The sequence below is a fragment of the Brugia malayi genome (assembly GCF_000002995.4).
Source record: "Brugia malayi strain FR3 genome assembly, contig: Bm_v4_ChrX_scaffold_001, whole genome shotgun sequence".
NCBI classification, from domain to species: domain Eukaryota; kingdom Metazoa; phylum Nematoda; class Chromadorea; order Rhabditida; family Onchocercidae; genus Brugia; species Brugia malayi.
Window position 1 is genome coordinate 8,543,300 of NW_025062479.1, and position 22,227 is coordinate 8,565,526.

At 32.0% G+C, this 22,227-nt stretch overlaps 4 protein-coding genes across 6 annotated transcripts; 3 read left to right on the plus strand and 1 right to left on the minus strand.

Moving 5' to 3' along the window:
- Positions 1 to 790: 790 nt before the first annotated feature.
- Bma-fbp-1 (Uncharacterized protein) lies at positions 791 to 3,068 on the plus strand (the record flags this gene model as incomplete). Its single annotated transcript, XM_001898833.1, has 6 exons — positions 791 to 848; positions 1,052 to 1,179; positions 1,483 to 1,659; positions 1,875 to 2,135; positions 2,326 to 2,580; positions 2,880 to 3,068. The coding sequence occupies 6 exons, from the start codon at positions 791 to 793 to the stop codon at positions 3,066 to 3,068; spliced, it is 1,068 nt and encodes a 355-aa protein (XP_001898868.1).
- A 1,903-nt stretch (positions 3,069 to 4,971) lies between these two features.
- Positions 4,972 to 7,825, minus strand: Bm9201 (uncharacterized protein; the record flags this gene model as incomplete). The annotated part of the gene is made up of 7 exons (XM_001898832.2): positions 4,972 to 5,052; positions 5,295 to 5,362; positions 5,801 to 5,966; positions 6,341 to 6,451; positions 6,637 to 6,757; positions 7,022 to 7,137; positions 7,688 to 7,825. 7 exons carry the CDS (start codon positions 7,823 to 7,825, stop codon positions 4,972 to 4,974), a joined length of 801 nt encoding a protein of 266 aa, XP_001898867.2.
- A 2,464-nt stretch (positions 7,826 to 10,289) lies between these two features.
- Bm329 (Uncharacterized protein) lies at positions 10,290 to 12,559 on the plus strand (the record flags this gene model as incomplete). 2 transcript variants are annotated; one of them, XM_043074133.1, is made up of 6 exons in its annotated part: positions 10,290 to 10,357; positions 10,454 to 10,506; positions 11,268 to 11,334; positions 11,511 to 11,661; positions 12,052 to 12,168; positions 12,437 to 12,559. In XM_043074133.1, the coding sequence occupies 6 exons, from the start codon at positions 10,290 to 10,292 to the stop codon at positions 12,557 to 12,559; spliced, it is 579 nt and encodes a 192-aa protein (XP_042930067.1). The 2 variants fall into 2 exon arrangements, with proteins under 2 accessions (XP_042930067.1, XP_042930068.1); XM_043074134.1 differs by lacking the exons at positions 10,290 to 10,357; positions 10,454 to 10,506; positions 11,268 to 11,334 and having other exon boundaries at positions 11,528 to 11,647.
- A 3,478-nt stretch (positions 12,560 to 16,037) lies between these two features.
- Bma-lem-4 (Uncharacterized protein) lies at positions 16,038 to 20,568 on the plus strand (the record flags this gene model as incomplete). Of its 2 annotated transcripts, none has more annotated exons than XM_043074135.1 (10): positions 16,038 to 16,182; positions 16,279 to 16,457; positions 16,590 to 16,785; positions 16,980 to 17,154; positions 17,477 to 17,631; positions 17,813 to 17,905; positions 18,124 to 18,315; positions 18,494 to 18,698; positions 19,495 to 19,798; positions 20,437 to 20,568. In XM_043074135.1, the coding sequence occupies 10 exons, from the start codon at positions 16,038 to 16,040 to the stop codon at positions 20,566 to 20,568; spliced, it is 1,776 nt and encodes a 591-aa protein (XP_042930069.1). The 2 variants fall into 2 exon arrangements, with proteins under 2 accessions (XP_042930069.1, XP_042930070.1); XM_043074136.1 differs by having other exon boundaries at positions 16,623 to 16,785.
- Positions 20,569 to 22,227: the final 1,659 nt, after the last annotated feature.

Genomic DNA, 22,227 nt, shown 5'->3' on the forward strand with positions numbered 1-22,227 from the left:
AACTTCTATTTTTATAGATATAAGTAGACCTTCACCAAAATTCAAATTTAGACATTTCTAGGAAATGCTGATATGGTAAGTAGTACAATCACTTCACTCCATAGACACCAATTCTTCTAGCGTCTTTTTTTTTAAATGATGATATACAGAGTGACGAAAGATTAGAGTAAACAAAATGCTGAAAAAGAGAAATAAGTTAACAAAGGCTGTGTCAGGGATGCCGCTGTTGCTCGCTGTTGCTGTTGCTATCAATACCTCCTTTTCATTGATTGATTAAATTTTTTTTGTTTCGAGTACAATTTTTTTTTTATTCATGTGGCAATCTTTCTTCAGAGCTTTCATTATTTTGCTTACCGTGTTCAACCTCTCTTTGTTAACAATTTGAACAATGAATTACTGTTTGAAAGAAGTCTTCCCGAGAATAGTCGACTAGCTTATCACACATAGTAAATGGGTAATGACTAGCCATGGGTCCTGAAAATCTGGGAGTTCTCACATAACGTTAAACTAAACCAAGCCAAATGATATACTGAAAACACAATTAGTGAAACAGAGTAGATTAAAAGAAATGCTTCTCTGGCCAAACGGAAGTGCCTTGCATCATTGCTGTAAAGATGATTAAATGCCAGATTAGCTGGCCTGAAGAAATTAGGACTTTATACGGAGAAGTGAAGAACCTGCATTGTCACACAAATTTGGCTTCATAAATTCCATTTTATATTCGGTGTTTTTTAAATCTCGGAAATTTGGAATTACTATCTTGATGCTAATTTTTAGGCAGAAATAAGAAATGAGTGAAGAATCAAAAGCAAAACCTGACAAGTTCGAGACGAGAAAAGCCAGCAAAGGTTCTAATATCGAATAATAAAACGATTGAGTGAATAAATAATAAAACGATCGAACAGTCTATTAGTTTGATAATCGAGAGTTAATATTTCTTCCTGTGCTGGTTGCTACACAGTTATAAAGATTATAATCATAATTTAGAGAAATAAGATAACTGATAGAGTGATGATAAAATTTTAATAACTTAAGACGAAACCAATTACAGCGGCGGAATATGGCATGGAAACAGACACTATGACGTTACAACGTTTTGTTCTTCGCGATCAACGGAAGCATCCGACAGCAACGGGTGATCTTACTAATCTTTTGACATCATTGCTTACAGCTATCAAGGTAAATTATCCTAACTTTTCGAACTTGAATTGAAATAATAGGAACATAGATCTTTACAGATATATGTTTTATGAAAGGTAGGATAAACTAAGATATTTCAATTCAAAAACGATAATGAACTTTGATTGCAGAAATACTACAGCAAGAGATAATAAATAGGAAAACATTGTTATTTGATTAACAGTTATGAATAAGATAACTTTAACTTGCTAAATTGGATATCTTAATGGGGAACTGCCATTAAACTTTGAAAAAAATTTGCAACATAAACTGAAATGTGATGAAATTTGTGAAGAAATTTAGGCGATCTCGAGTGCCGTCCGAAAAGCAGGCATTGTACGATTGACGGGATTAGCAGGCAAACAAAACATACAAGGTGAAGATGTAAAAAAATTGGATATTATTAGCAACGAATATATGATCAACATGCTTGAATCATCATATACTACATGTGCAATGATTTCGGAGGAAAATGATGAGGTATTGGATTTCACTTATCATGATTTAATTTCTTGAACAAGTAGTATCCTTCTTTTGATTAAAATAAATTATGGGCATAATTCTGAATAATATATGGTATCCTAGATTAATGAAACTGCAAACTTTTCCTTCAGTGTTTTTGAATTAAGTTCAACAGCATCATCAGTGATAGTATTAATGATATGCAAGTAACATTTAAATTGCATAATTTTAAGCTGATCAAAGTAGCACCTTCTAAACAAGGCAAGTATATCGTGACATTTGACCCACTGGATGGATCATCAAATATTGACTGCTTAGCATCAATTGGCACAATTTTCGGAATTTATAAAAGACAATCTGATAGTCCCATTTCCACGGCTGACTTTCTACAAAGTGGACGAAATATGGTTGCAGCCGGTTACGCTTTGTACGGTTCCGCCACTATGCTCGTGCTTTCAACGGGAAGTGGCGTTAACGGATTTACACTCGATCCAGTCTGTACATCCCTTTTCTTTATTTCAGTTGAGAAAAAATTCTAGAAGCATATTCCATTAGTCTAGAGTATGGTTATTTAAGAAATATTCAAATTCATTATAAACACTTCAATATCCTTAAGACGGCTCCAACTTTAACTTTCATCGAAATTCTTTTTAACTCATTCTTTATGGATTCCTAGAATTTCAGAGTGTTGGTGAATTCATCTTAACAAATCAGCAAATGAGAATACCGCAGAAAGGTAAAATCTATAGTGTCAATGAAGGATATACATCTAAATGGTCTAAAGGTGTCCAAGAATACGTACATACCAGAAAATATCCATCACATGGTGAACCTATGAATGGACGCTATGTTGGATCCATGGTTTCCGATATACATCGTACACTATTGTATGGTGGTATTTTTATGTATCCTGCAATGAAGGATAAGCCAATGGGAAAGGTATTTCTTTTCCCGTAATTTTCTTCATCGATCTCGCTACATTTGATCTTAATTCTTAACATATAGGGAACCTATCAGTCAGGAAGCAGATTGTTTCGCAAACTCCTCATGGATATTTCCCGGTTCTTAGTCGCCAATGATAAATAATCTAGTTTGGTAGCAAATAAAAAGATCGAAGAAAGATTAAGTCACTGATGTCAATAAAGGAATATACACCTAAAGAGTAAAAAAAAAAAGAAGACGATGAATAATTTGATTTATACTGAAAGGCAAACTACTAAAATTAACAATTAGTTTAGCTTCGGCTGCTCTACGAAGGCATTCCAATGTCATATATCATAGAACAAGCTGGTGGAATGGCAACGAACGGAATCAAACCCATACTTGATATTGTGCCAGCATCAATTCACGACCGGAGTCCATTATTCCTTGGCTCTGCGGATGATGTACAGGAACTTATGGACTTCATCAAGAAATATGATTCATAAAAAGCATGATGAACTAAGATGAAATTATATTACATGGTTGACATACTTTTGTCTTTGCATAAATTTACCTCAGTTTCTAGTATGAGTTTATATTATGCAGATAAAGACAATATACTACCTGTAAAATTTTGTACGGTTTTGATAACACTTTCGAATCCTAAACCAAAAAAAAATTTTCATACCAGCTAAAAACAAAAGAAAAGAAATCTTACATAGCGCCAACGGGAAAAATGGGATTTTCTGGGAAAAGCGAGAACTGTGGATCAGTTTGATTTCCATTATACAATATGTTTGAAAACAAGGGCAAAATGAAGCAAAGACAACCCTTTTTCCCAGCAAACTAAAGACCTGCCGAAGGGATTTTTGAAAAGAAACATATTATCAAGTGGAAAGTTTGAGGAATATCAATCTGAGCATCTAGCTGCTCATAGATGTCATATTCAACAATAAACTAATTTGTAAGAAAATTTCGTAAAAATCACTGCAGTAATAAGGAGGTCTTTGTAAAGCAAATACCAATGCAAGATAAAGCCTAGCGAATTTGGCGACTTCACCTGAATGTAGCATTTGTAATATTATAGCACAACAATATCAGAAATGTTCGTTTAGCCTAAGCAATGCCACCAGTAAGCTAAAGTGAGAATAATCTTAACTTGTCTACGAAATCTTTTTACATCATGGACTCTAGAGTCAGATCTATAAATTAAATAAAAAAGTGTGAAAGAATTCTTCAAGGATGTAATTTCATTACCACGAACTTTTTAATTCAGAAAATAGCAATTATTACAATTTGAGCACAAAAATGATGAAAATCAACAACCATCATACCTAGAGAGGAAGATGCAATACAACAAATCTACTCTGGATAACCACACTTTTGCTCTATCACAGCAGTGTCGTTTCTTTCAGGAACAATCACTTCAAAAAACTGCTTCCCATCCCTGCATAATTACAAAAGTCAAAAAACCGATCCAAGCTCAAATGTTATGTGAAAAATTGCGGTAGAACCTATTCAGAGTAGCACTAATGTAATTGCCAAACAATTTACGGTTTACCATAGTCAATTAATTAAGCTATTCCACATAAAATGTCCCATCTATCAGAATCACAGAAAAAATACATATTACAACAAAATATGTAAGTAGTTAAACTTGGAGCGTAGTTGGTTACGAAATAGTAACACATGAGAAGTTAACAACGAAACGTACGCATTAAAACCCAAATTTAACAGTAAATTAAAAGTGAGCTCACGAACTTGAGAGGTATAAAATCCTATGTTGTCTAAAACAATCTCATCCTTCCCTAGCCTGTAATAAATATCATAGAAAATTCTATCTTCTGAAAGTCCCTCACCTTTTCACTTATATGAGACAAACAAATCGTACACCAATAAAAGTAAACTGCAAAATCATTTAAAAAATAAAAACGTGAGACAGAACGGTCGTGAATTGGAAAGACAATCTTAGAGCAAACAACTGAGTATGAATAATCTAATGAAATGTAGGTGTAAACAAGCAACGACAGATAGGCGAACTACAGGTCAGTTCTATTTTGTCAGAGCAGCAATTAAAACTGAGGCATATCTGATCGATATAGTACATTTTTAAACATATGAAGAAACAGATGTGGCGCACACATACAGCATTTCCAAAATTCTTCTTTGATTATGCAGAAGTTCTAAGTGCATTTAAGTTATTTTTAAATAAAATCCATTTCTCACATTCAAGATATTTGTTCAAAATTAATTTCTGTCATCAGTGTACTAAACTTTAATGACACCATATCAAAACAGTGCCTATCCGATGCAGTTATTTTTTTAAACTAGCATCCATTCTCAAATTAAAAAAAAAAAAAAAAAAAACAAATTTTGAACAATATGAAACCCAATGACTAATCAGTGGAATTAATTTGGCGAATTGTTTTCTCCCTTGTGCATGAGTTTTTTTGCATTTTTCTTAATCATAGTGTCAGGAATCTTCTCCATCTGAAATACAGTACATTCATTTCGCAAAAATTTTGATGTGATTACATAAAAATCAATAACTATAACTTAAAGACTAATAGTTTTGAAATGGATTTAAGTAGAATCTTAAATCGAATCCGAAATTTCATTGGAAAAGTTCTTTAAAAATCTCTGGTATCAAACTATCTATGCACTGAAAAAGCAAAGTTTTATTCCGAATATAGCGATAAAAAAAAGTAAAAGTTCCATTTCTCAAACACTACCAAGACGGAATTTTGCCTGACTGCTTCCTTGTTGTGCAAAAGCAAATTTCCAGTAAGGGATACGTCACCTAAAATAGTTATAAAATGGTTTGGAAATTTAAAAACCTCACAAGTGCCTTACTCTAAGGATCTTTTTTTTTTTTTTTTTTTTTGATTCTACTAATCCTACTCCAAAATATTACAAAAAGTGCAAGCGAACAGAACGTTTCTTCCTAGGATAAGATGTGGAGAAATGTAAATTGGAAACATATGCGTCTTAAATCCTTGGAAACCTATAGGAATAGCAACAAAACGATCCGTGATATCCAGATTTATACCCCTATCGAGTAAGAAAGAAGGAGAACTATGCACCTAAATGCAATATGAACTTAGCTGAATGCAAAGATAGCTCGAACGCATTGCTGCAGAATTCTAGCACAGCAAAATTAGCTCAGAAACACTTTAGTTTAAAAACAATGAAAAATAGAAAAAATATATTCAAAGTAAATCAAATATTTTATCCTTACTTTGTTCACAGTTTTTATTATAAACAGTTGTCGAGCAGTGAGAATAATTCGATATTCCACCATTTGCAAGATCCAGGAAATGCCGAGCAATATTTGGTTCGTTATGAGTTGAAATATTTAGCAATTCCCTAAGGCATGCATTCTCTGTTGCAAGCCTTGCAATTAACTGCAACGAGTTTTTTTTTTTCTTTTTTTTAGTCAAATAACAAAGAAAATAAATTCATATGATGTTACTGCTTTCTCTGCTCGGAACCAACCTGACTAAACTAAACCATCAGTTTATGCTGGGGATAGAAAAATATCTTGTGACGAAATAAAAATGAGGTCCAACAAACTACCAGTTACTTTTAAAAACATTTTGCAGCCAATCATGTCATTTAAAAAAGAGATGACTGGCTGCAAAATGACCTATGTAAGACATTAATTAAAAGAAATATTAGAATATCGAATTCAAATTTTTCTGCTAAATGACACCTAACAAAAAGTACCAATGTAAAACAACTTCATAAACTATGCTAAGAACAGAGATGAAATAATAACCTCTTGATCATGATTCAAAACGCTCTCACCATCCGCAAGACATTCATTCAATAACCTTGACAGACCGACAATTTTTTCGTTTACAGAAGCTTCACACTTTTTACTAGCATGCTGCAAAAAAAAAAAAAAAAAAAAAACACCATTACCTTCAAACAAAAATGAGAAGCTAAGAAGAATTAGGAAACAAGATCAAAAAACGAAGATATATGTGATGAATTTGCTAGTAACTGATTATTTATTATAAAAAACATATAGAAATACATATAAAAAAATAAAAAGTGAGAAAACTAGCTTACTGTAACTGAATTTCGAAACGATGGAATAAATTGCTTTGCAAGCTTTGTTACAACATCCCTATGCTTTTGCATTATTAATTGTAGAGTATTTTCGCAATCCTCCAACGCCTGTCGAAGTTCCCTAAAAATTTCATTCGCATAGCACGCTGTTAGCGATTTCGAATAAATCATATCATAAAGTTCGAACGACAAACTGCTTTATTTTACATTACGACGTATAATCATAAGAGATCTTTCTATTATATCCACAACGATAGGTATGCACTTGGTAGAGAATCCAGGTGAATTATGTAAATCAAATCAGTTTGAGGTCTCTGTTATTATCAAAAATTTAACTATTAAATAAGCAGGCCAAGAGTCAAATAGATCCTACACCATAACATACCTATTTTCTTGCTGCAACTGCAAAATTTGCCGATTTTCATGTTGCAAGCCTGCAACAAGCACTTTGCGGCCTTGCATTCGCCAACAGTCATTCATATTTGCCACTTCTTCCTGGTACTAAAATAAGATCCTTTAAATGATAAGCACGTGATTTTTTCGAAAACTCGTCAAACAGCACAGTGATTGTGCTAGTATGAAAGTCAAAATTGCAATTTAAAGTTATATTTCCTTGTTAAGGACGACTTTTCCATTTCTCTTTTCAATTTAGTAATGAATTACTTAGAAAATTTTGATTTTTTTTTAAAAATAATTTTGACTGTAATTATTAAAGTATGTTTCGTCGGTACAGCTTTTGGTTTCCGCTAGTTTTTAATGTAAGTCATGCTCATCCCTTACCTATTCACACTTTGAGGAATCAATTCAACTTAATTTTTTAAATGTCATTCTTTCAACTATATATTTTGTATTTGAAAAGTAAACAAGGATCAACCTATATTATTACAGAATATTCAGTGCCAGCAAAATCGTGCAAAAAGTGGGCCTTTATAAAAAAAATTCAATGTCGCGGGCACAATAAGTGAAGCAAAATAAATCATTCAAGCTACCTTAATAATTCTTATAATTGTGAATTAACGATTACAAAACATTTTTAGGAAAGTTTCCTTACCTCCTTCATACCAGAAATTTTGTCACTAAGAATCTGACTTTTTGCAAGCGCATTATCCGTAGCGCGTTCACGTGTTTGCAAGCTGATGACAAGCTGACGCATATCAGCCATTAATTGACCGATACTTGTCGAGCTCATCGCTGAAAACAAATTAGAAGTAGCCTTCTGTGGTAAGGACCATAATACAATTTAAGAAAACTTTAAGCAAAAAAAAATTTAAGCAAATTTGAAGTTTCGGATTTTGAACATCAGGGAGAGATACTAATCTCTTTTGTTACCACCCATCAAACTTTTCAGACAGTGATATAATACTCATAAGTTCACAAGTAACTAAGCAAATGATTATCCAAAAATATAACTGAGCAAGTTAATTCCATCCATTATGTATATTAAAAGCTTACAATGTAGCTTTTGTTGATAGAAGTGGTAAGCACTCTATGTCATTCGTTCTGTAAAGAAGTTAAGATCTAGAAATATTGATTAAAACAAAACTTCCTTTTCTGTCCCTCCTCCCCCCACATCCCCACCTCTCACACTTATAAAACAAAGTTACACTTACACCCACACACGCGACAAGTACACACACACACCCATAGACACACCCGTACACATAAACACACACGGACACATTCAAACAATGTCCATAAAACTCCCTGGAATTTCATACTAACACTTCCAGACAACTCGGGTGGTCGCTATGCAAACACCTCGTCCCATGCGAAGACGTTGGGAAAGTAATCCAGAATAAGAGTGGAAAAGTAATCCAGAAGCAAAAGACGAAGAAATTGGTTGAGAGAAAGTTCAGTTACTTTGAAAATAACTGGTGTTCAAGAAATTCAGGTTTGATGGAAATTGAAATTTAACTGAATTCTGTAGATATAGGCTATAAGATTACTTCTTTTATCTAAACTATCAATATTCTTTATACGAAGTGTGAAGTTTTCCAGAATTTGAAGTAAATTATATTAACTTCCTTCTTTCTTTTTCTTCCTCCCTCTCTGTCTTGGTAGAGAACACTTAGATGCATTGATCCAGGAATATGATGAGTACGAACAAACGATTTACTGAAATCTTCCATTCAACACGATAGAAAAAAAATAAAATTTCGGTTTTCTCATGAATTTATCCTTTTTGTGTCGTTAGCCAATGGAAGACATTAATTTCTTTGGTTTGTCATTTTATTTATCAATCAAAATTTTTAGTTATAGTCCCATCGTTGCTTTACTTGCATCCAATTTTGATTTTGCATTTCACTGCGGTAAATCTATCTTAGAACTGAAAGCTATAATAGTTATTCATGCACAGTTCTGACGTCATGCCTCTTTCGTGTTTGCAACTTTGATTTTTAATGATATTTCCTGAGTAGACTCTATATTATCAAATTTTTTTAATTTTTTCAATATCCTAGATGTAAAAATTTTCTTGCTTAAAAGAGTTTTTAACAGAATAAACTGAAGTTGCCTGCAAGATTGTCAAATGAAAGCAGAACCTTAATATTGATGACACGGCAATGTCAATGCATTCTTCACCATGCATGAGTACTACAAAGCTTTCTATGTTTTAAATCATCACATTCCTGAAAATGTCAAGAAAAGAAAGAACAATAAATCACAGCATTTATGACTGACAGCAAAATATCACATATTCACAGAATTGATGAATATAAATATTTTCACACTTTCGTCAGAAGCGGTAACACTTTTATATGCTTTTTGCGTTTATGTGATGGATTAGAAAGATTAAATATGACAGAAAGAAAAAAGAGTAATTAATTGGATGTAATGCTCCAATATGATGCGTCAAAGTGCAAAAGATTTGTTATCCACAGAGATTATCTGATCTTCTACCCAATACATCTTCAAATTTTATTTTTCGTCAGTACATAAAGATTTAAAAAATGAATTTGGAGCCAGTATTTACGCATATATTTTTGCATCCATGCAATCATTAGAAAAATAAAGGGGTGAGCGTAAACATTAATTAATACTATCAACTTCATGAACTTCTGCTCCTTATGTCCTGAAAAGGAGTACGAAAGAAAATAAATTAAGGAAAAAAGAACAATGAAAGAAATGCTAAAGAATCTCAAGCTTAAGAAGTAAATAAATTTCAAAACAGAACCTAAATCATATTTGTAATTTAGTTCTGAGTTTACGTTGAATCTCCAGTGCTGAAAAATCTGAACAAAATTCCCATCCTTCTAAATGTCCTTTAACTTTACACAAAATGCAAATATTTAGGTACTTTATCAATGGATTCGTGAACTGATGGACTGAATTTCTAAATTTTCTTTTCCGATTTTTTAAAGTGTAAGAATTTGCGATTATGTTATGCAGAAATAAAGCTAAATTTATTCACAACTTTATTGATGAAGATTAAAGATACGAGATGCACCATATTCATTATCTTTATTAGTGTTCGCAATTAACATTAAAGTGGAAAAAGTGCGCAGCAAGTGAAGACAGGTGAGAACGAAAGAAATTGCTGTGATATTTGTTAGTTATGCTAGCTAGTGTAATAAACTTCTTAAAGCATTTCTTTCTTTCGTGAATTTAAATCAAAATTGTAAAAGTTTCCAGAAAATGTTTTGAGCTCACAACAAATGTTTGAATTTCTCCGTGTTTCGCTATCGGCCGCTTTGTGCCATGGTCGAAATGATCGCTTAACACGGTATGTTACTAAAATTCTTCATCAGTTGATTTATTGGATTTCAATAGAAGGTTTTGTTTTAATTAATAAATCAAATGATAAATGAAAATTTTTTAGAAGCAATCAACGGAAGCACCGGAATATGAATCCAAGCCAATGTCAAATCTTTGGTATATTGCCCTATCATTTTTTTTTTTTGCTTTCATTATTAAAGATATAATTTATCATCATTGTTAATGGTTAAAACGCGATTTCTAGGGACGATGCAAACTGAAATGAAAAACTATTCCTGAAATCAAACCCATATCCTTTTCTAACTCATTTCTAAACTATTCATTAACTAATTCATTTATATAAATTTGTGCACATCTCAGCTAAATGTTACTGAAAGCTTACTTTACTGAGTTCTCTAATTTCTTTAATTGAAACTCAAGTTACCTGAATTTGAAACTAAAAATCAAATTCTGTCTATTATATCATATGTAGCATATATATATATATATATATATATATATATATATATATATATATATATATATATATATATATATATATGTAACTAAGCTACAGTGTAGTCCACCGAATTAAGAAATGACGCAGAGTTTGTGCTTCTCTCAGCTTCATGTCAGTTCTTCAATGTGCAGTATTGTTATCTTTTACCCGGGAGATCATTAAGTGGTAGTAAATACAGTGTAAAAGGTTTATTGTTTCTGGCATCTATAGTACAGTGCTCAAATAGTCCATGAAACTTATTCTAAGAAAGACGATCAAGAAACTGCCAGAGATTAGTGCTCATATTTTATTCTTGATTTAGATATTTGCTATTACATAGTTTATGAATGAGCGAGTGGCATGAGGTCTTTTAGCATATCTCGTGGCACTCGTCCAATTTATAATGTTACTTGCTTTCCTTTTCAATTTATTATTCTAGAGAGAGTGAGAGAAGTAGCAAACGACCAGGAAGTTTATCGAATTAAGAGCACCCGAAAACACAACAGGTAGAGTAAACTCACAATAAAGAATAATAAGGAAGGCAAGCTTGAAGTTTTCATCGTTTTCTTTAACAGATTTCTACGTTTACTTTTCTCTGTATGGAATAGATTGCTTGTTAGCACTTCAGTGCAGTTTTTTTTCTTCTTCTCTTCATAGCTGAACACAAATATTTGATATTCAGAATAGAAGCGAACCACTATGGCAGTAAACGACGACCTGAAGAAATACGTAAAACCGTCCCACAACAGCATTCACCACAAAAGAAATTACCATTATCTGACAAGTCAACGATATGCTTCATACGAGTGGCATCATTCGGTACACAAACTACCGTAAATTTTCTCTTCTTTTTGAGCTCAATCTTTGATTTATGATTAAATTCAAAGAATAGACTATTTGCCTCGCTTCTTGGTTATTTCAAATAACTAGTATGAAATCTTTAATGGTTATTTAGTCTCAAAAATGATTTGCTCCGACTTTTCAGTTTTCTCTGCTATTGATCAATGTCGGATATAATCATTTGCATAACTGCAAAGAAACTCGAAATAACAAATCAAAATTAAAATTAAATTAATCATTCTGAAAGTCTTGAAGTGATTTTCTCTTAAAAAAGAAAAAATTTTAAATGTGTTATTTAATGCATTAATCGATTCGTAGTAACATATTTTTTAATCTGACTGGAGATATTTAGTAGTACTGAACTTTCAACACTCAAGATTTAGGAAGAACGGGAATTTAAAAAGAGTACCACAATAGTGTCTAAAGCTACACAGACGCCGTTTTTCACCATCGACAAAAAAGGAACCAGTGGAAAAAGCGAATACGAAGAGCGTTTGAAGGTATATATATATATTTTAAATACCTCGTTTAGCACGATAATGTAAATTTGAACACTGGATCTAATATAGAGAATTAGAGATTACTTTACATTCATTGAAATTTTTATTACAGTCGTCGAGAACACTTACGTAATCGATAAGCACTTTGATAAAGGAAAAAAAAATAAAAATAAGTACCGTAAAAGTTTTCTCATAAAGTTGATTCTATAACTGTTACTGGGAACTGCTCAATATTGTATATGTATGCGTATGCCTTTTTTTTTTTCAGTTTCAAGCATGGAATGATGCAAAATTTTTTGTGACAAATCAACTTCTAGCACAATGTCTTCACACTCCTAACTGCACGAATGTATTGAGTTCAACAGAAACTTACCCTTCAACTAAATCTTGAAATATTCGTTTATAGAATCAATTTATTTATGATAAAATTGTTCGGAATAATCTTACACAAATCATTAAATAAATACTGTGCACTGCAATTGGTTTACAAATTAATGTCTTCCGGTTGAGACAGAATTTTTATCGTTCCATTAATTTAAAATAATAGCTGAGGCAGAAATAGTCAGATCATATTTTACATATTCAATACAGAATATTAATAGAATCACAGCTTCTGTAATGACTAAAATGCACCGTGGAATGCCAACGTAATCTACGGAAACTTCAACTTTTTCAGAAATTGTTGTTGACCCACCCAAAGGCCAGGATATGATAATTAATGTGATGATAATTTCTATAACTAACGCAGCGATCGCTACAAAACTGAAAAAAAAAAAAAAAAGTATTTTAATACAAGAATTAAGTTTAAGTATACCTGATGCTTAAAAGAAAAGTGAAGCGTGACTTACGTTCTTCGTATTCGCATACAAATAATATATAAAATAATACTGAAAATCCATATAAGCATCATAACAATAACACCAGGACCAAAACCAAATACAAGTGTAGACATTCCCTGCAAAGTATAAAAAAAAAAGAAAACACGTAATGTATTCGTAATAAAATGAAAAGGAAAAAAGGGTGAAATCGTCTCAAAACTCTTACGATAAAGTCAGTTTTTTATTATCCATGCCAACTATTATTCAAATTAACTGATTCATAAATTACGACTCCTAGAAAATGAGACATACAGAAGACTAAATCAAAAATTGGAAAGTAAACGTAGAAGTAAAAAATAAATATTATGACTTATATTATTTACTGCATAGCTCTTAATAATAATCTTCCATTTCATTCCACTTAGGGGTGAGCGTTCACTAAAAGGTCATAACTGTAATCACCGATTAACCCGTTATTCAGGTTGACTCCAGGATTTTCCAGTCAGAAAAACTACAACTAATTGAATATCATTCTGTATCAACTAAACACTATGGAAATACGGTTACTATAGAAACTAATACGCAACAAATATGACTATCCTTTGAAGCGGCTTAAAAAGATTTATGAATAATAGTTATGATATGCAAAAAATACTAACGATAGTGGTTGTCACTTCGTTTTAAAGCTGACTGAAACTACTATGACAACTTACCGACATAACACTTGTCAACAATAGAATCTGGCAATATTGGTGTAGGAGATGCAAAACCTTTCATGTATGATGTTGCTCATCCATCTTCTTTAAAACTTGGATATAATGTTATGCATAGCAATGTTATTATTTTCAATAAACAAACAAGCAGGATGCTTCAAAAAAATGAGTGATGTATACTAAATATAACTTTTTAAAGTTTTTTTCATATTCAAACTTAAGTCGTGTTTTAGAATAAAACTAGAGAAGTTTAATATCGAAATGAAAATTTAGGCTTTGTTCCTAAAATTTGGACTATTAAAGTCTTAAACCTTAAATGTTTTTAATGTTTTCTTTAACTGATCAGTAATTGTAAATTGAACCTTATCATTATAAAAGTGTTTATATTTTGACGTTGTAAGAGATTTGATAATTGGTTACTCAGTACTCAGTAAATACTCAGTTTAATTTAAAAATTGACTAATTATCGGTGATATGCATCACTAATCTCAATTGATTTTTGTACCACTCAAAAAAATATAACCAACAAGATCGGTAATTTAGCAGATCTAATAATTTTCCTTTTTTCTGAAAAAAAGAAGTGTTATCTTCTCATCAATTTAAATAGAAGAAGAAATGATGATTCATATAGTACATTGATATCACTGATACAATTACTGAGCAGATCGTTCAAATATGTGATTGTCAAAAAAAAAGGAAAAGAAGTTCTGTTGATGTTGAAAATTTTGGATAAAATACAATATATAAAGACGAATATACCATTATTAGTCATTATTTAATAAAAGTAATTTTTGAGCGACGCAACGCACAAATTGCTTCAGTTCAATAGCTTCCAATTGGTATAATAGCAGCATTTATTCTTAAAAATTCATTTTGTTCCTATTAATTGCCAATATTTCTGCACTTCCACTTTTGCTGAGAAAACTATATTGTAGAATTTTGTTTGAAAGCATTTAATGTTTGGTGGGGTAGTATAAATGGAGTAATTCTGAATAACGTGACTTGAGGAAATTTTGATAAGTAATAAATAACCATTGAATAATATTGATAATAATAAAAACAGTAGTAATAATTAATAATTATTAATAATAATAGTGATAATAATAATATTAACAATAACAATAAATAATAACAATGAATGATAAATCTAGAATACTTATTTCTTATTCCTCGCAACTATATTAAGTGTCTTGTCCACTTCAATAAGAACCGGAGATTTTTTTGATGCATTAAAGATTGTACCACAAACACTGCTGAGACTGATCACATATGTCAAACATCAATGATAGAAATTTTATACTCCCTAGGAATATTATAGTATTTCTCAATAGTATCGACAAGCAAGAAGTACACAAACTTATAAATTCATAAATAGCATCACAATTGGATAGTGAATCATCAAATATTTTTGATTACGTTTCTTGTCCGGCATGGACCAACAAATCTGTAGAAAATGCTCGATTCATAAATATTCGACCTTGTTCCTTCAGATGAAATAATCGCAGTGTTACTGAAAGTCTTATCTGTATTTTTAAAAAAAAAAAAATCATCGAGAAATCTCTCTTGCCCAATTCGGTACTGAGAAAGACAGCGCTGTTGATAAGAATGGCTGGAGAGTAAAAGGGTTTGAAAATAGCATGGCTAAGAGGTTGATAGAATGAAGCAAAAGCAGTAATTTGAAGCAGGATATAAGTATTGACGAGATTAATGAAATAACCTACATTCCAGAGGTCGTCGAAAGTATTTGTTAATAGTCTATGGCAGACAAAAAACCTGAAATTGCAGATATTAGTGAGAAAATAGATTCAAAGTAGGTGAGTCCTACAACGATTTTCGATATTCTGTATTAAAATGTTTTTGAATTGATATGGAAGAGTGTAAAATTCAAAGGACGTGGTAGCATATGTTATGGATGTTGGCTGTGATGGTAATTACATTGAAGTTGAATGCAATTTGTAATCTCATTTCTCTTGTAGGGATTTGAAATGAAGTATGTATCCGAATTCATACAAGTGCCGGGATGTTTATTGTTAGCCTTTTTTGCTTTTAAATGTGCCAGATTAGCGTATTGTAATTTTTCACTTTGATAAAGTAAATTGAAATTTAGAAAAATATATATGAACGCTAAATTCTTTCTCTGAGACATATAGCGCGAATTCAAACTGAGTTTGAAAATTTGCAAACCTTCCTTTGGCAGCGTATTATTCCCTGATTTTGCCTAAACAGGGAAATTTTCATTGTAGGATTGCTGAAATTGTGAAGTATTTCCTACCGTTGTTTGCTTTTTTTTTACTTTGTTGAAAAATCGAATTTATATTCTAGGTAGTATGAAATCCATATGAAAATGCAGCAGTCAAAGCAGCAAGAAGGATATTATGCTGTATATATCCCGTCACCAGACGGGTTATCTGGTGAAGGTGCCGTATTCACAACCTTGAGGGAAGCATCCAGTTTTGCGAATACGCCGGAAAGTAAAACAAAGGGTTAGGTATCCAGAATATATCACTTGAATAATAAAATGGAATAATACAGCAACGAATAACTCTAATACCTTGCAAAAATTATTTGTGTTTTTTCAGGTGCTCGTTTCAAGCGCTTTAAAGATCAGGATGACGCAAAAAAATATGCCAAAAATGGTGATATGTTTTGTAAAAGCCCAGAAATATCAGCTAAAAGTCACACAGGAGAGCCAACTTCATCTTTTCCATCCGTATCTCGAATTATGTTCAATCGTTTGAAAAAGGCAATCGAATTAAAGGTATGTGTTATATATTGATGAGTTTAAGAAAAAAAGAAATGTACGTTGGACAATTTTCTTTATTTGTGATGCTTCTATTTAATCTCATATTTTCACGTTTTTTTTTTTAAAAAAAAAGAGAAGGTAATTTAGGACGATGAATTATTCTTGGAAATGGCTTTGCAGAATCCACGTTATCTAATCAATATCGGAAGTGATACACCAACAATCGTAGTTGAAGGTTTTCGTTATAATGCTATGCATCTTGCCGCTAAAGTTGGTAATTTACACGTTGCCAAATATGTTCTTCATCTTGTCTGCGATAGTCAAGTGTTGCTTGCTTTATACGGTTTGTAAATGGATTTAAATACTTTTCAGATTTCTTTTTTTAGAAACATTCTTGACAAATTTCTTTAAATTTGTTTCTGTTTTGGGGAAGGTATGGAACCAGGTAATTGTCTTTTTGTGACAATCTTTTGGTTATCTAAAAATTGATTATCTTTTTCAGCTCGCATAACAGATAAAATTAATTTAATATTTGAGGGACGTCGGAAGATGATGTTAAGATGCGCTCACGTTTACTTCTTGACTGTTATCTCAATATGCCTGATAAGGGTTCACACGATACACCATTACATTTTGCATCTAAATTTGGGCACTATAATCTGGTTGAACTGTTTTTAAGTTATAGCATATGCCAAAAAAATCCTACTAACAAGTAAGCTGATATAAATTTTATTTTTGATTATTCAATTTCTGCATTATATAAACCAAGTCTATGTAAAGTTTCAAACTCACTGTTAAAACTAATGTTTATCTCTAAATTCTTTCGGCATTACTGCTATAGAGAAAAAAGTTTTAGATAGTGGTCTACATAGACGCTAAGTATGATTTAAAGTCAATTCTTTGAAGATTTTATTTTATTTTTTTCGAGGGTCTTGGGTTAATTTTTTGTAGAGTTTTTTTCTTTTCTTTTTTTTGCAGAAATTGATTCTTGATGGCATTTAGATTGAATTTGTCTTTAAAGTATAAAAATTCAGGATGGGTTTTACTCCTGCTCAAATTTGTTGCACAAGATATGTTGGCTGTGATAAGAAAAATCTCTGTGCTGTAATGATATCACTTTTCCTCTGTTTCTTTGTTGCACTTTATCGTCCAACGGATAATTATTATTCAATAATTATCCAACTTCTCGGTATAGTTTTCAAATTTTTAATGTTAATCCTTTAACTTTTTCAGGACATCATTCTTGCTTCTGTAAAGTGCTAAGCTTTTTTTAGGAAAATGTGTGTCCTTTTGTCAGATAACTAGTAATAGATTTGTGCTGCTGTTTTGTTTTAAATATGACTACACACGCCGTTTTCTTTGATTTACAGATGAAACACCACCCAATACACTTCCAGATGATGCACCTGGATCTTTCGTATGCATGTCAGCTTTTGAAACATACGAACTTGCGGCTTACGCTGGTTTCCTTTTTTCTGTTTTTGTTTCCTTATTAGGCATAAAACAAAGTATCTCCTAACAAATGATTTTCTGTGGTCAGTGAAATAGAGCAAAAATAATCATTTAGGAGGCCGAATAACAAGACTTAGGTGATTGTTACTATCTTTGGATTTGTTACTAAAGATTTGTGTGTTGACAGCTTTATGCATTTAGTTTCCGGTATGTACTTGTGGTGTTTAAGGACCATTCGCCGATAAAGCTGTGGCACAGGAGTTTTGTGAAACATGGAAAATAGAAGAAAGAGATTGTCGTAGGTTGTATCCTCGGAAAGGTGCTGAACGTGTTGGACGTTGTCTTGCTAATAAATATAAAATAACTTGGATGGAACGCTGGAGTTTTTGCAATAAATTGCTTGATTTCCAATCCTACTCAGGTCTGTTGTATTTAATATCAGTCCTGTTTTAAAGTGATATCTTTTTATTTTCAAAAAATAAAGCGCTATCAACATTGAATAAAGCAGAATTCTTTCTAGCCTTTGGCGGAATTTGTTGCAGTGAACAAAATATGGTTCCTTGTTTTAAATTTTTCATTTACACTATTCATTTTTGCAGGATTGGAAGAATTAAATCGCCACCTTGTGAATATTAGATTGCATCCACCGGCTTGTTCAATTCGCACTATGAACTGTGATTGCGATAACGATTCTGTGGTTTTTTCGGGTGTATGTGATACCGCGTTAAATGATCAAAGGAGTGAAAACGATGACTGTAAAACCGATGATTTACATAACACATCGCTAGGTGGAATAACAGAAAAGCAAGTTTTTTAGTTTACAGCATTTCTAACTTTCTAGAATCCTGAAAGATACGTTTTATATCTTTACATTTTCGCAGTCACCCCAAGTACTTCGCTTCGTAGAATAATGAAAGGTTAACCTGACACATTTAGTTATCAGTGATGCTTCATTTCTGAAAGTAGTAAAAAGTGAATCTAATTTCTGTTATCTTTTTTTCCTATTGACTCTATAAATTTCTCAGAAATTTCCATTACTACTTTCATAGGGCAGCCGTGAATGCGAACAGTGACCACGTACATTGGTAGTGTAATTTTCTTTTTGCCGTGTTTACGCCTACGTGCTTTGACCCGTCTTGCTTTCTTTATAAGTCATACTCGAATTCAGTTCATTTTAGTCAAATTACTGAATTTACTGAACTGGAAACTCTTTCCACTGATCGTTTTAAAAAGTTGTTCTTGAACATTTTTGAAAATAGATGCGATTTTTCTTTCTTTTCTTAATGACTGTGACTTACATTTTACCAGTATCTGTCATATTTATGCATTGGTTGAACGTCTGGACCAGAGATGCTTTTGTCTTTAATTTATTCAAAATCTTCCATAAAATTCAAGAACTGCTTGCCTTTTCTTTCTTTTCCTAATGACTGTGTTTCCACGGATTGTTTTTCGGCTTCTTATCCATAGTGCTCGCCTTCTCGTTTTTTCTCTTTTTGGGCTTTACGAACTGCTTTGCTTTTATGTGTTAACATGATATATATATATATATATATATATATAAAGATATTGAAATATTTTAAAAGAATAATTTCAATTTTAGGTTGGCAAATCTTCATTTGGATTCATCATCATCATCATCTGAAACACTTTTGAATTCAGGCGACTATATATCTAAAGACTATGTTTCCTTCGCGGAAAACCTTATAACCTCCGAATCGCCCTTGACTTCAGATTTGAATATTGTTATTTCACCTGCTCAGCTTAAGCAGACTAACAGTAACAACGAACGAAATGACTCTATTGATTTTGATTATTATACACCACCATCATCGCCGGAGCCAATTTATATTTATGAAGGGATTCCATCGAAGGATGATGAGGAACTAGTAACTGCGCTTTCCCTGGTAAGCTATTTTGCGCTAAAAGGACAGCAAGAAATAATTATGAAAAGGGTGTAACAGCAAAGAGTTTCTCAGAAATTGGATTATGGCTCGTTTTCTGTAGATTCATTTGACGAGAGATGCATAATTATACTCACTGTGCAGATATTTGTTATTAGTTAATTCTTTGCTGTATAACACCCAAATTGAAACTTTATAAGTGAAAATGTGTCGTGTTAAAAACCATAGTCCACAAACGACCCAAAATAGCTTATCAGCAGAATAGAAATAATATTTTTATTCTCTTGCTTTTTTTTTCTCAGAAGTTCTCTGATTATTCATTGGGATGTGTTTCTTACCATGAATGGAACTACCTGATGAATACATTGCATCAGATTACTGGAAAATGCCACCAATTTCAGCCATTCCGTTTAATTCATCCTCTGATTAGTGTGTCATTAATTTGGTTTTGTGTTTTGTAGACCAGTACAGTACCTCTTGTTCTTGAGTGCAGTCTATTTTAGTTCTACTTTATTTTTAAACTTGTATTCCTGCATACTTCAATTTTTTCAGTCTTTTGTAGTACAAGCGGTTTTTTTTTTTTTTTCGAGTTCATATATCTCTAATTTATATTACGCTTTGCAAAATGGTTTTTAATTAAGGTCGATCCGCACCTGATTGAGCGTTTTGGTGCGATTTTTGAATATATGCGACATGTGCGCAACGTGCCGGAAGCGGAACGTTCTCATTGGCCATTCACCGATTCACCACGTGCGAAAAGACGCAGAATGTAGATTTGAAAACGATATATCTAACGGGTTGCTTGTACTAATGGAAAGATTTTTTTTTTTTTTTTTCGTAGTTATGCTTCACTGATTAAATTCTACCTTTTTGGTACCATATTTCAAGGTTCTGTTTTTTTTTTTTTTTTTGCTCTTGATCTTAGAACTACATCAGATATATATAGATGAGTGGGAAATTTATGTTCACTGTATTAATGTAATATCGTTTCAGGTATATGATGCAGCTTCAAATATGTCTAACCGGGTAGTTTGGGCATCGTGCTCCAGTTTTTCTCACTGTCTAAGCATGCCTTAACTCCGTATCTTTGTCTTGTACATATCGAACACTAATTTGGAAGAAATTTTTAAGGTCACGAGATTCAGTTATTCATAATTAATATTAATTTAAAGAGCAAATTTGAATTTATGTGAATAAAGTTATTCATTTAATCGAGTCGATGTAAATCAACTGTTTTTTTAGTCAGATTCAGTTAAGCTGGAATTTAGATTGGATTCAGTATGACTGGAATTGACTTTGTTGTATAATCTTTGGGCATTGGCAAGAAATAAATGTATAGCTATAAAATAGATAACTGCTTTCATTTGTTTCCGGAATATTTAGCACTTTATCAAATGCGAAGAGTTCGTGCAGATGTAGCAATGAATTCCTACAGTCGCGATTTGAAGTATTTCTAGTCATGTTTTCATCTTAATGAAAAGAGGTTTTTGGAGAAGGATACAACGATTTATCAACACTTTTTTTTTCAGTAAATACTTCAAGAAAGTGTGACAAAATTATGCTTTGTGAAAAAGTTGTTTATATCTGTAACATACAAAAATATGTAACATCCCATGTAAAACTCTTACTTCTTTATATCTGTCTACCTCAAGCGTTTTATGTTCAGTTGAATACTCAGTGCAGACATTTTTGGTCCACCCTTGTTTTCTTCAATAGCGTTAAGTAGTAATTGACTTGTCTTTTATTATTTTATGATCCTATTTGGATTCATTTTCTTAAAATAAATTTCTGTTTTTAGCTGAGCTGGAAGTATGTAGATTTCAAATATTATGGAATACAAATGTTCTCATTTATAAAACAAGCAAAAGTGTTTTGGTATGCAGTTGCTAGACAAATAATGTACCTTAATGGATTGTATGAGCTTTATAATCGGACTGAATGTTCGTATTGATTCCATTGCATATCTCATTTTGGGTTTTTTTGTATCAGAAACTCTAATCAAATCTAACCATAATTTCTCAGTATACAATAATTATTGATGTCATTCAAACATTGTAAGGTGCTTTGCTAGGAAAGATCCAAGATTTTAACTACGTTGCAATATGTGATTCAAAAAATTACAGAAGTCTTAAGAGAATTCCTTAGAGTTAGGTTAGCAGTGGATTTTACTTTATATTTGAAGTTATGATTACGAAGGATAGCCGACTGACGAATAGGAATTTTTTCGTTCAAAATTTATAAATATGAGGCATGCAAATGGAGGATAAGAAGGAGGAAGTGACTTGCATTCTCCATGAGAAAATTGCTGCTATATATCGATTACTTGGGCATTTTTCTCTATAATTCCCACTCTTAACGAAGAACTGCCGTGGAACGGAACAATATTCCTGTTAGTATTTAAACTGAATCTTTTAATGGATAAAATTCAAAGT